General features: G+C 54.2%; 1 protein-coding gene across 1 annotated transcript; it reads right to left on the bottom strand.

Moving 5' to 3' along the window:
* Positions 1-1,339: 1,339 nt before the first annotated feature.
* On the bottom strand, positions 1,340-14,725 carry LOC103189724 (major histocompatibility complex class I-related gene protein). Its single transcript, XM_042342064.1, has 7 exons — positions 14,515-14,725; positions 10,232-10,492; positions 8,834-9,109; positions 7,525-7,803; positions 3,873-4,016; positions 3,415-3,444; positions 1,340-1,572 (listed from the first exon to the last, which is right to left on the bottom strand). Exons 1-7 carry the CDS (start codon positions 14,561-14,563, stop codon positions 1,475-1,477), a joined length of 1,137 nt encoding a protein of 378 aa, XP_042197998.1. The 5' UTR covers positions 14,564-14,725; the 3' UTR covers positions 1,340-1,474.
* Positions 14,726-17,268: the final 2,543 nt, after the last annotated feature.

A 17,268-nucleotide genomic window follows, 5' to 3' on the forward strand; every position in this document is an offset into this window, starting at 1 on the left:
AGTATCAGAGGCAGTTATAGCTATCATTGCGTTGACTGAATATTGTCTCCAAATTTACAATCAAGAATAAGATGAAATATACTTATTTCTCACAAGCTGCAAATAGAGCCCAACATAAAGACAAGCAGTTTAAAAACACAAGGTCAAAGACCCGAAAGGTTGACCCATGTTCTTTTCTCCATAGATGCTGCCTGACCTGCCCTGAATGTTACCAAGAAGTGTATTGTTTGAAAATCTGTATGAGTCTTTACGCCGCCTGTTTACAGTTGGCACTGTATAGAGTAAAATTAAGGAAGACAATTTAAAATGGACGCAATTTAAAATAGAGGATTTTTATTAAGCTTATGCTATGTTTTTATGGCAGATGAGTTTCAATGTGGAAAGAATGAGGGGCGGCAATATAGGCGGTAATACAATCTTAAGGGGGTAAAAGAACAGAGAGACCTGGGGGGGCAGGTAAATGAATCGTTGAAGGTGACAGGACAGGAAGATACAGCTGCAAAAAAGTGCATATGGGATACTAGTCTTTATAAATAGGGGCATAGAGTACAAGAGTCAGGAGGTTATGATTAACCCATATAAACACTGGTTAGGCCTCAGTTAGAATACTGTGCCCAGTTCTGGGCACCGCACTATAGGAAGGATGTTAAGGCATTGGAAAGGGTACAGAGGAGATTTACGAGGATGGGACCAGGAATGAGGGACCGTGATGATGAGGAAAGGATAGAGAGGTTAGGATTATTCTCATTGGAGCAGAGAAGGTTACGAGGACCTAATAGAGGTCTTCAAAATCATTAGGTTATTTGATAGGTTAGAAAGGGAGAAACTGTTCCCACTGGTGGGTGTGTCGGTGACTCGAGATCACAGATTCAAAATAGTCTCTAAAAGAAGCCGAGGGGAGGGGAGAAGAAATTTTTTCACGCAGCGAGTTGTTCGAATCTGGAAGGCATTGCCTGAAAGGGCGGTCGAGGCCGATTCGATAACTACTTTTAAAAACGCGGTGGACGGTATTTGAGGAGGACGGGTTTGCAGGTTATGGGGAAAGGGCCGGGCAGTGGGGTTGACACTACATTGCTCTTTTCAAAGAGCCGTCACAGACTCGATGGGCCGAATGGCCTCTTTTTGTGCTGTACAATTCTATGATTCTTTCTGGAAGCGAAACCCAGAAATATTGCTTATGCAGCCCACGGGCATGTCTCAAATCAGGCTTGTGAGAGGGGGGAGAGGGCAGCCTGGGAGAGGGGAGACTGCGGAGTGGGTGGGTGGCTGTGGGGGGGGCCTGGGAGAAGGGAGACTGCGGAGGGGGGGGGGCTGGGAGAGGGGAGACTGCGGAGGGGGGGGCCTGGGAGAGGGGAGACTGGGGAGGGGGGGGGTCTGGGAGATGGGAGACTGGCAGAGGGGAGACTGGGGAGAGGAGGCTGGGAGAAGGAGGGGTGGTGAGTGGAGGCTGCGGGAGAGGGGGGCTGGGAGAGGGTTAGGGTTGCACGGAACAGGAGCTGGAGGTCGAGGAGTCATCGGGAGAAGTCATCAACTTGTCAAATTCCTGCAACGGAGGGAGACTTTCCTGAGAACCTGTGTGGGAGAGAGGGAGAGAACATGTGAGAGAGATAGAGGGTGTGTGTGTGTGTGCGTAAGTGTGAGAGAGAGTGACAGTGAGAGAGGGAATGAGAATGAGTGTGAAAGAGAGTGAGAGTGAATGAGTGTGAGCGTGAGAGAACATGGTTGAGAGTGTGAGTGCATGAGAGAGTGAGGACGTGCAAGAGTAAGAGGGAAGAGTAAGCGAGTGTGTGCGAGAGAGACAGAGAGCGTGTGAGTGTGAGAGATAGTGAGACAACCGAGAGCGTCAGTTATCAAATTATTTTGATGAGCCTAATCTCCCGCTTCCTTTCTGATGTTTGACTCCATCAACGTGTCCTATTGCTGAGCTCAGGCCAACGGCTCTATCGTTGTCAGGATTTGTTTTGACGCCTCTCTTGACTCTGGCTGTTTCCTGCCCGCGGAAACCTCCTGGTCCTGACCCACTGACTGACTCCCCGATGACTGGCAGCTCTGCACAGATCTCCTGCCATGTCTCCCTCAGCCCCTGGGCCACTGGGCAATGCCGAGGGCAATCGTTTAACACCCAGAGTCTCAGCCTCACTCAGGTTAAAATCCTGGGGCTCAAACAATGTTTGCCGCTGTCGGGAGCAGATATTTAATGTCCTCCCTGGTAAAAGCCCTCCAGGCAGCAGTTATAATATTCCTTGCATTTGATATAGCACCTTATCACATTTTTTGAGACATCTCTCAATTCACTGCTGCTGTATTTCACCCACAAAATATAGTCAATTCACTTGACAGTATATTTTGTGAGGAAGAGTATATTAGTGTACTGGCTAGAGCACTCGCCTCGCAAGCGAGAGGACACCAGTTCGATTCCTGGGCAGGGCAAAATGTTCGGCAAGTATCCTTACTCCACACGCCTCAAATTCAAGGATTATTATTATTATATGAGCGATTATTACACAATTATTATTATTTTGTGGGCGAAACGTGGCAACCGATTGCACACGGCAGTGTCCCACAAACAGCCATGGATTGAGCGACCAAATTATTATTTATAATCTTCTTGAAGGGATTATTACCCCCAGAAAGTGATCCGCCAAACGGCTGACACCCTAATCACCGCCGGGTCAAAAGAGGCGCGTGGAGTAAGGAAACCTGCCTAACGTTTCGCTCTGCCCGGGATTCGAACCCGGGTCTTCTCGCTTGCGAGGCGAGCGCTCTCCACACTCAGCTTCGTGGTTAGAGCACTCTAATGTGTTGCTATCTCCTGTTTATTCTCTTTCTCAGCCCCACGTGAATCGCTGAGGGTTTAAAACCTTCCCTCTCACCCACTCACACACAGACACACATACACTATCACGTACTCCTTCTCTCACACTCTTTCCCCTCTCATATTCTCCCTCATACACACACTGCCGCACTCACTCACTCACTCACTCACTCACTCACTCACTCACTCACTGCCGCACTCACTCACTCACTGCCGCACTCACTCACTCACTGCCGCACTCACTCACTCACTGTCTCACTCACTGTCTCACTCACTGTCTCACTCACTGTCTCACTCACTGTCTCACTCACTCACTCACTCACTCACTCACTCACTCACTCACTCACTCACTCACTCACTCACTCACTCACTCACTCACTCACTCACTCACTCACTCACTCACTCACTCACTCACTCACTCACTCACTCACTCACTCACTCACTCACTCACTCACTCACTCACTCACTCACTGTCTCACTGCCGCACTCACTCACTCACTCATTGCCGCACTCACTCACTCACTGTCTCACTGCCGCACTCACTCACTCACTCACTCACTCACACCCTCTCTGACACATTCCCTCTCTCACAAACTCACTTCCTGATGATGAACTGCTTTGTTCCGAACCTGAAAGAAAATAAACGGACAGTGTGAGTGACGCAGTGACACGCAATGTGTGTGCGTGTGAGCGCGTGTGAGCGCGTGGGCTGTGTCTGTGCGCTCGCTGTTAGTGTGTGTTTTTGAGTGCGTGTGGGTGGGGGTGTCCGTGTGTGTGTGCAGGTGGCACTCTTATGTGTGTTGGGGAGTGTGTTTGTGTGGGGGGAGAGGGTGTCTGTGGGAGGGGTAAGGTGTTTATGTGTATGTGGGTGTGTGTGTGTGGGTGTGTGTGGGTGTGTGTGGGTGTGTGTGTCGGGGTGTGTGTGAGGGTGTGTGTGGGGGTGTGTGTGTGGGGGTGTGTGTGTGGGGGTGTGTGTGGGGGTGTGTGTGGGGGTGTGTGAGGGGGTGTGTGTGTGTGGGGGTGTGTGTGTGGGGGTGTGTGTGGGTGTGTGACTGACCTGTGTTTTTGCAGCTCAGAGAGCGAAGTCTGTATCTCTTTCTCCATATAAACACAATGAGAGCGACAATGCTGATGACGAGTAGTAAAACCCCACAAACACACAGAGCCGCGATCTTTCCGGGTGTCCAGAGCACTGCGTCCCCTGTCACCAAACACAGCAACAGCCCTGACACAGAGCCTACAGCCCCCCACAGCGACTGCCCCCCCACACACAGCGACTGCCCCCCCACACACACACACAGCGACTGCCCCACACACACAGCGACTGCCCCACACACACAGCGACTGCCCCACACACACACACACAGCGACTGCCCCACACACACACAGCGACTGCCCCACACACACACACACAGCGACTGCCCCCACACACACACAGCGACTGCCCCACACACACACACACAGCGACTGCCCCCACACACACACGCAGCGACTGCCCCCCACACACACACACAGCGACTGCCCCACACACACACAGCGACTGCCCCACACACACACACACACACAGCGACTGCCCCCCACACACACCACACAGCGACTGCCCCCACACACACAGCACTGCCCCCCACACACACACACAGCACTGCCCCCACACACACAGCGACTGCCCCCCACCACCGACACACACACACCACAGCGACTGCCCCACACACACACAGCGCCCCACACACACACACACAGCGACTGCCCCCACACACACACAGCGACTGCCCCACACACACAGCGACTGCCCCCACACACACACACAGCGACTGCCCCACACACACAGCGACTGCCCCCCCACACACACACACAGCGACTGCCCCACACACACACACAGCGACTGCCCCACACACACACAGCGACTGCCCCACACACACACAGCGACTGCCCCACACACACACAGCGACTGCCCCACACACACACAGCGACTGCCCCACACACACACACACACACAGCGACTGACACACACACACAGCGACTGACACACACACACACAGCGACTGACACACACACAGCGACTGACACACACACACACACAGCGACTGACACACACACACACACACACAGCGACTGACACACACACACACACACAGCGACTGACACACACACACAGCGACTGACACACACACACACACACAGCGACTGCCCCCCCACACACACACAGCGACTGCCCCACACACACACAGCGACTGCCCCACACACACACACACAGCGACTGCCCCCACACCACACACAGCGACTGCCCCACAACACCACAGCGACTGCCCCACACACACACCAGCGACTGCCCCCACACACACAGCACTGCCCCCCCACACACACACACAGCGACTGCCCCCACACACACACACACAGCGACTGCCCCACACACACACCACACAGCGACTGCCCCACACACACACACCACACACCACACACACAGCGACTGCCCCCACACACACACACACACACAGCGACTGCCCCACACACACACACAGCGACTGCCCCACACACACACACACAGCGACTGCCCCACACACACACACACACAGCGACTGCCCCACACACACACACAGCGACTGCCCCCCACACACACAGCGACTGCCCCCACACACACACACACACAGCGACTGCCCCCACACACACACACAGCGACTGCCCCACACACACAGCGACTGCCCCACACACACAGCGACTGCCCCACACACACACACACAGCGACTGCCCCACACACACAGCGACTGCCCCACAACACACAGCGACTGCCCCCACACACACACACAGCACTGCCCCACACACACAGCGACTGCCCCCACACACACACACACACAGCGACTGCCCCACACACACACAGCGACTGCCCCCACACACACACACAGCGACTGCCCCACACACACACACACAGCGACTGCCCCACACACACACAGCGACTGCCCCACACACACAGCGACTGGCCCACACACACAGCGACTGCCCCCACACACACACAGCGACTGCCCCACACACACAGCGACTGCCCCCACACACACACACACACACAGCGACTGCCCCCACACACACACACACACACAGCGACTGCCCACACACACACACACACAGCGACTGCCCCACACACACAGCGACTGCCCCACACACACACACACACAGCGACTGCCCCACACACACACACACACAGCGACTGCCCCCACACACACACACACAGCGACTGCCCCACACACACACAGCGACTGCCCCCACCACACACACAGCGACTGCCCCACACACATACACACAGCGACTGCCCCACACACACAGCGACTGCCCCACACACACAGCGACTGCCCCCACACACACACACACAGCGACTGCCCCCACACACACACAGCGACTGCCCCCACACACACACACACAGCGACTGCCCCACACACACACAGCGACTGCCCCACACACACAGCGACTGCCCCACACACACACACACACACACACAGCGACTGCCCCACACACACAGCGACTGCCCCACACACACAGCGACTGCCCCACACACACAGCGACTGCCCCACACACACACACACACAGCGACTGCCCCCACACACACACACACAGCGACTGCCCCACACACACAGCGACTGCCCCCACACACACACACACACAGCGACTGCCCCACACACACACACACACAGCGACTACCCCCCCACACACACACACAGCGACTGCCCCACACACACAGCGACTGCCCCACACACACACAGCGACTGCCCCACACACACACAGCGACTGCCCCCACACACACACACAGCGACTGCCCCACACACACACACACACAGCGACTGCCCCACACACACAGCGACTGCCCCCACACACACACACAGCGACTGCCCCACACACACAGCGACTGCCCCCACACACAGACACACAGCGACTGCCCCACACACACACACAGCGACTGCCCCACACACACACAGCGACTGCCCCCACACACACAGCGACTGCCCCACACACACAGCGACTGCCCCACACACACACACACAGCGACTGCCCCACACACACAGCGACTGCCCCACACACACACAGCGACTGCCCCCACACACACACAGCGACTGCCTCCACACACACACAGCGACTGCCCCCACACACACAGCGACTGCCCCCACACACACACACACACACAGCGACTGCCCCCACACACACACAGCGACTTCCCCCCCACACACACAGCGACTGTCCCCCCCACACACACAGCGACTGCCCCCCACAAAAACACCCACACACTCCCCCCAACAAACACACCCACACACTCCCCCCCAAATACACCCACAGACACTCCCACCCCACGTGCACACTTCCCCTCCCATACACCCCCACCCAAACACACATACTCCCCCCAAACACACACACACCCCAAACACACACACCCCCCCCAAACACACACACTCCCCCCATACACACACACCCCCCGCAAACACACACACCCCCCCAAACACACACACCCCCCCAAACACACACACTCCCCCATACACACACACCCCCCGCAAACACACACCCCCCCCCCGCAAACACACACACTCCCCCCATACACACTCACCCCTCCCACCACACACACGCACACTTCCCTCCCCACACACCCCCTACACACAGCCCCCACACCGCACACACTCCCCCCACCCACCAACACACAGACACTCCCCCTCCACACACAGAGTCTCTCTTACTGCAGACCACGGTTTTCCCCTCTGGAAAACTGCTGTGTTGAACGTGGCAGCAGTAGGCGTCCTTGGAGTGGGGGGGGCTGGTGTCATGGTAGCTGGTGATCTGGTAGGTGCTGTCGTGGTTGGGGATAATGCCGGTGTTGGTGGTCTCGGGCACGTCCTGTCCCTCGTGGCGCCAAGTCACTCGCACATCCCGCGTGTAAAACCCCGTCACCAGACACACCAGGCGGTGCCCGAGGGAATTCACCATCTTAAGGGCTCTCACTGTCACCTTGGGCTTCACTGAGGGGGGCAAGAGGGCCAAGGTCAGGACAGCTCAGGGAAGGGGCTCGTGTTTAACCTCAGGAGGGGGGAGGTGCTAAGCGGGGCCTCGTTGGAGCCAAATTGGCTCCCAGGTGACCGTATGACAACCCAATATTGGAATCGAGCCAACCCTCGGAGACGGTCTCCAGTCTGGTTCACTGCACCATGGGCACTGCTGCTCACCGCACGGCCCGGCTCCTCAGCAGGAACTTGAAGGGTAGACCAGTCACTGGGGGCAGTGAATCCTCCCCCTCACTCCCGTTAACCTGAAAGCCAAAGCCCTAATGGGTAGGGTGGTCCCAGCCGGACAAGCAGCGGGAAAGCTGGCCAGACAGTGATACCAACGGCAAGCTCTGTGGTTTTAGCTGGTTAGACTCCAGCAGTTACCCCAATGCACACTCTGGGGTCCCCCCCAAGCCTTGAGTCTTGACAACCTGCAACTAATACTTTCTGGAATTAGGTAAACAGGAAGTGTCCCTCCAGGGAGAGAGAGAGCACGTTCCATTCCAACCTTCTATCTCTAGGATTTTCATGCGATGCATGGAATTCTCAGCTCGGTTTGGATACTCTTAAGCAGATGGATTTCACGTGTGTCAGACGCCCGGCTGACCCCCAAACAAATAGAGGGTGGGTGTGGGGGTGATTATTGGCTGTGCTGTGTGGTGAATTCAAAATCCTCGTCCTCGCCTTCAGCACCTGTCCAGGGCCTTGGGACATACTCCTGACGCCTGCTCCACCATCAGCGGTTGGGCCTTTAGCCTCTCTGCCCCCACCCTTTGGAACTCTATCCCACAGTCCCTTCACCTCGCCCTCTTTCTTGCCTCCTTCAAGACACGTCTCAAGACCCTCCTCTTCGACCGGTCACCCTCCTACCCTCTACCCTCCACCCTCCCTGCCCTCCATGTTTCCTGATCCCAACCCCCAGCTCGGGACCAAATCCCTGACTGTCCAGCGCCCTGGGACGTTCTCCAGACATGAAAGCCGCTGTACAAATGTAATTTGTTGTTACCTGTGCTGTCCAGTGCCTCCTGTTGCAGGTGTAGGTATTTGCGTAACCAGTTCACACAGATGCTCTCACTGTACGTCTTCTTGTACAGGTTCTCGGGCCCATTGCGATCCCACTTCTCTTTGGTGAGGCGGGCGATGGGCGAGGACGCCACCCAGGTCAGGGTCTCCATGTCAAAAGACAGCAGGTCGCGGCCGTTGAAGGCATAACTGCGGAAGCCGCGCACTGAACCATCCTCAAGCAGCTGACAGCCCGACATGTACTGGAACACGTTCAGCCCTGTCCCCGGGAACCAGAGATACATAGTGTTACGCAGTGTTATACCGAGCTTTACACCAGCGTTTACTTCACCAGAATGATACCAAAGTTAAAAGGTTAAATCACAAGGAAAGTTTGCAAAACTTGTTCTATGTTCCCTTGAGGTTAGAAGGTTGAGGGTTGATCTAATTTAGGTTTGTAAAATAATAAAGGGATTTGATAGAGTAGATACAGAGAAACTATTTCCTCTGGTCGGGAATCCAGAACAAGGGGCGTCATCTTAAAATTAGAGACAGGACATTTAGGAGTGAAATCAGGAGCAGTTTCTCACCCAAAGGGCAGTGGAAATCTGGAACTCTCTCCCGCAAAAGGCTGTGGATTATGGTTGGATCCATTCACATTTTCAAGATTGAGGTGGTTAGATGTTTGTTAGGTCAGGGGATCAAGGGATATGGGCATAGGCAGGTAATTGGAATTGAGGTACAGATCAGCCATAACCTTATAGAATGGCAGAACAGGATGAGGGGCTGAATGGCCTACTCCTGTTCCTATGTCATCTGGTAAATCTCCTCTGCACCCTCTCCAAGGCCTTGATATGCTTCCTGTAATGTGGTGCCCAGAACTGGACACAATACTACAGCTGAGCCCTCACGTATCACGTCAGGAGGACCTCCCAAAGCCCTTCACAGAAATTGCAACACTCCCAGCCCAGAGCTGCATTTGAGCATCAGTCAGACGATGTGATGGCAAGTCCCAGTGCGCTGAGGGGGTGTTGGGGGGGGAATTGTCATTGTCAGAGATGCCGTCCTTCAGATGAGCTATAAAACAAGTCTGCCTGTTCCGGTGGATGTCAAAGATCCCGCGGCGTTGTTAGAAAAGGGAAGGGAATTCCTCCCTCCCAGGGTCCTGGCCAACAATCTCCCAAGTAAAAAATAATTGGTCATTCACTCCATGGCTGTTGGTGGGGCAATTGCTGGGGGGATTTGTGCTGCCCATATGCACCTTTCTGACTCCAAGTGAGAGCGCGACCACTGAACCCAACTGACACCCAAACAACAACAATAAATTGCCCTGATGAAGCCCTTGGTGTTGGGGGGGGACCCCTCCGAGGGTGAACTGGGGGTGAGGGATGGAGAGACCAACCTGTGTTGATGTTACTGCGTCGCATGGCAATCTTGACGTTGGCCAGGTAGAGTTTCTGTCTCTCGCTCAGTTTGACAGTCTCGCTCTCCCACTCGTCGGGCTTCAGTGCCTCCCCCATCCAGGGCTGTGTGGGACGGTTGTGGGGCCTCTCGCTGTCATAGCGCGTGATCTGTACATCATCCAACATCCCCACGTGGGAGAAGGTGGGCAACGTATTATTGCTATACATCGCCGTGTAGTAATAACGCAGAGAGTGCGGCTCTGTAACACACACACAGTATACACATGCATTACAGTGTAGACACACACACAATATACACACAATATGTTGTATACATAATACAGTATACAAACACACACAATAGATACACACAATACAGTATACATACACACAAGCAATACAGTATATACATATACACAATATACACATAATACAGTATACACACTAAATACAGTATACACATACACAATCTACACATAGAATACAGTATATATACTCATACAATATACACACACCAGTATATACACACAGAATACTGTATATATACACATACACAATATACCCACCCAATACCGCATATACACACACACACAATAATAATAATAATAATCCTTGCATTTGATATAGCGCTTTTCACGTCGGGAGGACGTCCCAAAGCGCTTCACAGAACACACTGTAAAGTGAATTGACTGTATATTTGTGGGCGAACGCGGCAGCCAATTGCGCACAGCAATGTCCCACAAACAGTCGTAGATTGAAAATGACCAATTTATTATTGTTTTTGGTTTTGGAGGGATTATTATTAGGCTCTGTGTGGAGTAAGGAAACTTGCCCAAGGTTTCGCCCTCTGCCTGGAATTGAACTCAGGTCTCTCACTTGCAAAGCGAGTGCTCTAACCACTGAGCTACAGGACTCCACAATATACACATGCAATACAGTATACACAATATACACACACACAATACAGTATACAACAACAACAAAATTACATTTATAGAGCGCTTTTCACGTCGGGAGGACGTCCCAAGGCGCTGGACGGTCAGGGGTCAGGGCCCGAGCATGGGGGAGGGGTGGTGTAGGGGCGAGGGAAAGCAGAGAGGTGGGAGGGCGACCAAAGGCACGGTCGAAGAGGAGGGTCTTGAGACCGGCCTTGAAGGAGGCGAGGGAGGAAGCGAGGCGAAGGGACCGTGGGATGGAGTTCCAGAGTGTGGGGGCAGAGAGCCTGAAAGCCCGGCCACCGATGGTGGGGCGGATCGGACGTGGAGCAGTCCAGAGTCTGATGAACGGAGGGAGATGGGTAGGGGATAGCAGGTCAGAGAGGTAGGAGGGGACAAGGCCATGGATGGCATGGCAAGGCCATGTACATGAGCTGCAGAGTTTTGGATGATCTGCAGTTTGTGAAGGGAAGAGTTGGGAAGGCCGATGAGGAGGAGTTCCTGTAATCGAGCCTTGATGTGACGAATGCGTGGGGTGAGGGTTTGGGGGCCTGAGGGGTGAGGCAGTGATGGAGTCTGCAATGTTTGCGGAGGTGGTGGTAGGCAGTGCCGGTCATGGCGCGGATGTGGGGGAGAAAGGACAGTTCAGGGTCAAACAAGACCCCCAGGTTCCTGACCGGCTTAGTGAGGTTGAGTGTGCAGCCGTGGAGGCTGATGCTGTCAGCGCCCGAGGTGCGGAGGCACTGGCGTGAGCCAATCAGGAGGGCCTCGGTCTTGCTGACGTTGAGTTGGAGAAAGTTGTCCCTCATCCAGGACTTGATGTCGGACAGGCAGTCGGTCAGGACACCAGTAATCCTGGAGTTCAGGGTGGAGGCAGAGAGATAGAGTTGGGTGTCATCCGCATACATGTGGAAAGTTACCCCATGTCTGTGGATGATGTCACCAAGGGGGAGCATGTAGAGGAGGGGACCGAGGACAGAGCCCTGAGGAACACCGCACGAGACGGTGCGGGGACTGGAGGACAAGCCATTTGCCGCGACGAAGTGGAGGCGGTGTGAAAGGTCGGACCTGAACCAGTCAAGGACAGAACCTTGAAGATTGAGGTGGGAGGAGAGGCGGTGGAGGAGGATTGAATATTCCACAGTATCAAAGGCGGCGGAGAGGTCGAGGAGGACGAGGTGGCAGAGGGAGCCCTGGTCACACATGGTCAGGTTGTCATTTGTGACCTTGACCAGAGCAGTTTCCGTTCATGGAGGAGTTCATGGAGGGAGTGGGAGGAGAGGAAAGAGCGAAGCTGAGAGGCAACGGCTCTCTTAGATAGAAAAGGGAGATGGGCCGGTAACTGGACAGCTATGATTGGTCAAGGGAAGGTTTCTTCAAGGTGGGGCTGATAGTGGCTGTTTTGAGGGGGGAAGGAACAGTGCCAGATGACAGGGAAGGTTGATGATGTCGGAAAGTAGTGGGGCGAGGAGGTGGAGCTGCGATTTAAGGAGAGGGGTGGGGCTGGGGTCCAGGGAGCAGGTGGTGGGCTTCATGGAGGATATGGTGGTGATGAGGAGGGGGTGGCATGTTCAAAGTGTGGAAGGACAGATGGGTAGTGGTCGGAATGTGTGGGGGAGTAGGGAGGGAGTGGAAGTTGGGAGGGCAGTGGCAGCTGAGCGGATTCCCTGGATTTGGGACTCGCAATGGGAGTCGGAGGAAAGTATCTGCGTTGCGTGGCGGGGAGAGCGGAGGAGCCGGTTGGTGGTGGAGAACAGGAGCCCGGGGTTGCCCTTCACCTCCAGGATTAACCTGAAGTAGAAGGACAATTTGGCTGAGGCGAGAGCGGAGCGGTAGTTCTTATGAGGTCCAGCCAGATGTGGCGGTGGACCGTTAGGCCGGATTTGAGCCAAGTGCATTTGGCAGCTGCACCTGGCCTTAAGCGAGCGGAAATGGCTGGTGAACCAGGGTGAGGATCGGGAATAGGAGGCAGTTCATGAGGAGAGGGGGGCAAAGGCGTTGAGTGTGATGGAGAGGGCGCTGTGGAGAGAGTAAACGCAGAGGATGGGTTGTTGCGAGAGGTGGGCCAGAGGGGGAGGAGTTCAGAGGACTCCATATCAGCGGAGAGGGATTGCGGGAGATCTTCTTCCACGGGCAGAAGATGGTGGTAGGTTTGGAGGCAGTGGGGAGACGGATATGGGAGTCCCCCCCGAGAGAGATGAAATGGTGGTCAGAGATGTGACATCCGAGACGCTGAGGCCCCAGGTGATCACCAGGTCGAGTGGGTGACCGTGGGTGTGGGTAGCAGAGTGGATGTGGAGGGAGAGGTTGAGAGGAGAGGAGAGAGAAGTGTGAGGAGGTGGAGCAGGAGGGGGTGAAGTGGAGGTTGAAGTTGCCAAGGATGATGAGGCGGTTGGAGCAGAGGCAGAGGGAGGCGAGGAGGCTGGAGATGTCAGAGATGAAGGTGGGGGAGGATTTTTTGGGGGGGGGGATAAATTAGGATAAGGTTTAGTGAGAGGTGGGAGGGATGGCAGAGGATAAGGTGTTCAAAAGAGGGGAATATGAGTCAGTGGAGTGGGGGGATACGGCCAGTGACACCCTGGAGATGAGGGCCACACAACTGCCACGACGGTTGGGGCGTGGGGCATGGTGGTAGGTGTAGCCGGGTGGTGGGGCCTCAGTGAGGCGGGAGTTGACACCTGGAGTGATCCAGGTTTCCGTGAGGGCCATAATATCAACCGTACAACATAGCAACACACACAATACAGTATACACACCCCCAACAACAACAACAACAACAACAAGATTCCATTTATAGAGCGCCTTTCACGTCGGGAGGACGTCCCAAGGCGCTGCACAGTTGGGTCAGGACAACTTGCTCCCCCTGCCACCCACCCCCACACTCTCCCCCCACGCCCTCCCCTGCCCCCACCCACTCTCCCCCACCTCTCTCTCGTTCTCACGCAGGAGAGCGCCCCCAGACCACTTGACCGTGGCGGACATGGCTCCACGCTGGGGGGAGAGGGAGGTGACCGTAGACACCACCGAAGAGGAAGCTCTTCAGACGCAATCTGAATATGGGGAAGAAAGGGGCAAAGCGGAGGGATCCAGGAAGTGTTCCAGAGTTACACACACACACAACCTCGAGCCCCTCAACACCACCACTCCGGAGAGAGAGAGAGAGAGTGGGGGTGGGGGAGAGTAGGGAGGGAGAGAGGGAGGGGGGGGAGAGCAGGGAGGGGGGAGAGCAGGGAGGGGGGGGAGAAATGAGGGAGAGAGGGGGGTGGGGGAGAGCAGGGGAGAAAGAGAGAGAGAGAGAGGAGGGAGAGGAAACGCGGGGGGGGGGGGGAGGTTTGGAGGTAACTTACTGCCACAGACAGAGGTCAGGCAGAGAGCGATGGGGAGCAGCGCCCACATCTTGCTGCCCCCGGGCCACCACTGGCCCCCGGGCCGCCACAAGGTCGAGACGAGAGACCAGGTGTGAGCGGTCAGGACTCGCTCTGAGCAGCTCCACAGCCTCTCACAGCCACTCACACCCCGACCGTCAGCTGTCACTGAGCAGCGCAGGTTCTCAGTGGGTGAGAGAGAGGGGGGAGAGTGAAAGTGAAAGAGAGAGACAGACAGAGAGTGACTGTGAGAGAGAGAGAGAGAGAGAAAGAGAGACAGACAGACAGAGAGTGACTGTGAGAGAGAGAGAGTGAGAGAGAGTGACTGTGAGAGAGAGAGTGAAAGAGAGAGAGACAGACAGACAGAGAGTGACTGAGAGAGAGAGTGAGAGAGAGTGACTGTGAGAGAGAGAGAGTGAAAGAGAGAGATAGACAGACAGAGAGTGACTGAGAGAGAGAGAGTGAGAGAGAGTGAGAGAGAGAGAGTGAAAGAGAGAGATAGACAGAGAGTGACTGTGAGAGAGAGAGTGTGAGAGAGAGTGACTGTGAGAGAGAGAGTGAGAGAGAGTGTGTGAGAGAGAAAGAGAGTGACTGTGAGAGAGAGAGAGAGAGAGAGACTGTGAGAGAGAGAGAGAGAGAGATAGAGAGTGTGAGAGACAGAGAGTGTGAGAGAGAGAGAGAGTGTGAGAGTGAGAGACAGAAAGTAAGAGAGACAGAGTGTGAGAGACTGAGAGTGAGAGAGACAGAAAGTGAGAGTGAGAGAGACAGAAAGTGAGAGTGAGACAGAGAGTGAGAGAGTGTGAGACACAGAGTGAGAGACAGAAAGTGTGAGAGAGACAGAGAGAGACAGAGTGTGACAGTGAGTGTGAGAGTGACGCAAAGACAGAGAGTGTGACAGAGAGTGTGTGAGAGAGAGAGACAGAGAGTGTGAGTGAGAGAGTGTGTGTGAGAGAGAGTGACAGAGTGTGAGAGTGACCGAGAGTGTGAGACAGAGAGAGTGAGAGAGAGAGAGACAGAGTGTGTGAGAGTGAGGGAAAGATAGAGTGTGTGAGAGTGACAGAGATAGAGAGTGACAGGGAGAGAGTGACACAAAGAGACAGAGAGTGACAGAGGAGTGCGAGTGAGGGAAAGTGAAAGAGAGAAAGAGTGAGACAGAGAGTGTGAGAGTGACACAGAGATAGAGAGTGACAGAGTGGAGTGTGAGTGAGGGAAAATGAAAGAGTGAGTGTGAGAGTGACAGAGAAAGAGAGAGACACAGCGAGAGCAGGAGTGAGGGAAAGTTGTTCCACAGAAGGAAGGACGTGGCTGTTTCCAGGTCGTGCTCGTGCCTTAGTGAAGCACTTTAGTCTGTGTCAGACCCCATTAGAAAATCCCCGGATCGGTTTGGATGAAGGCCCTTTGGTCCATTGTATCTCATCGTTCCAGGACCCCCACAGCGCCGTCCTCCCAGCACAACATCGAGCTGCTTTTCCAATCAGTCCCACGTCCCGGCCTCTCCCACCTTTCCTGGTCACCCTGTTCCGGTCATCATCATGTCGGCTGAGTAAAGAAAACCGCCCCTGGTGTCTGCCCTCTTATTCCCAAAATTTCCATTTTTAATCCCATTTCAAATTTTCTAAACCTCTAAAAGGTCCCCTCTGAGCCGTCTTCTCTTGAGACTGAAGAGCCTGAGCTTGTCTAGTCCCTCCCAGCTCGTCCCTCTCACGCTGGAGATCAGTCTCGCTGCTCTCCTCTGCACCGCACTGCTCTGTACTGCCTTGTTACAGTAATCAGATCTGGATGCCATAGCCTGGCTGAAGGCCACAGAATAAGTGCTAGCGATTCTGTAATCAACCCGACCGATTCAGTGTTGTTTGGGAATGGAACTGGGGATCTTTCTCCCTCTGTAAGGATCAGCCACCTTTGGAGATGCTCGTATATGATTTTTCTTGTCGATTTATTAAACACTAACAGTTGCAGTCCTGGGGGCCGTCACTCCATTGTCCAGAGGTGTCGTCTTTCAGATGAGATTTTATACCAAGGTCCTTCTCTTCAACTGCTCCTTCGATCATCCTCCTACCCCCACCCTCCCTGTGCTCCAGCCCTCCTGATCACCAACCCCCAGCTTGGGTGCAAATCTTGACTGTCCAGCGCCTTGGGATATACAGCCTCCTGACATGAAAGACGCCGTGTAAATATAATTTGTTGTTGTTGTCTCATCTCTCTGTTCAGATGGACATTAGAGATCCTGTGGTGTTACTCGAAAAGAGAAGGGAGTTTCTCTCTCCCAGTTTCCTGGCCAACAATCCCGGAGATAAAATTGGTTATTCACTTCATGGTTGTTAATATCAAATCAAATACAAGGATTATTATCATTCTTTATATAGGAGAGTAACTTTACTAAAACAGAGAGACTTTTAATCCTTTGTGTATGAAACGTTCCCTGAATTGACTGTTAACAAATCGTTGAACTCGGAGTTTAAGACTTGGTCACTTCTTGAAGACGGACTCCTGCAGAGTGTATCGTCTGTTTAAGGTGGATTTACAAATCGCAGCCAATGTACAGAGGCGGCTCACGACAAAGAGTGTGTGAATGGAGCGAAATGTCAAACCTTTACAAAACGAAACAAACACAACTTGAACTCGTTACTTTACTTCAGACCGTGGTTGCATAAACAGAACACACCAGAGGTGGGAGGGGGTGGGGAGTGGGAGAAGGTGAGATATCCAATTCACATCCCTGGTACATAGGACCTT

Source organism: Callorhinchus milii, unplaced genomic scaffold (genome assembly GCF_018977255.1).
Source record: "Callorhinchus milii isolate IMCB2004 unplaced genomic scaffold, IMCB_Cmil_1.0 Scaffold19, whole genome shotgun sequence".
Classification (NCBI taxonomy): Eukaryota; Metazoa; Chordata; class Chondrichthyes; order Chimaeriformes; family Callorhinchidae; genus Callorhinchus; species Callorhinchus milii.

Coding starts and splice junctions, on each gene's coding strand:
- LOC103189724 (XM_042342064.1), bottom strand. CDS start 14,563: ATGTGGGCGCTGCTCCCCATCGCTCTCTGCCTGACCTCTGTCTGTGGC. Junction 10,493..14,514: donor CCTGACCTCTGTCTGTGGCA/GTAAGTTACCTC, acceptor TGTGTGTTACAG/AGCCGCACTCTCTGCGTTAT. Junction 9,110..10,231: donor ACGCAGTAACATCAACACAG/GTTGGTCTCTCC, acceptor TCCCGGGGACAG/GGCTGAACGTGTTCCAGTAC.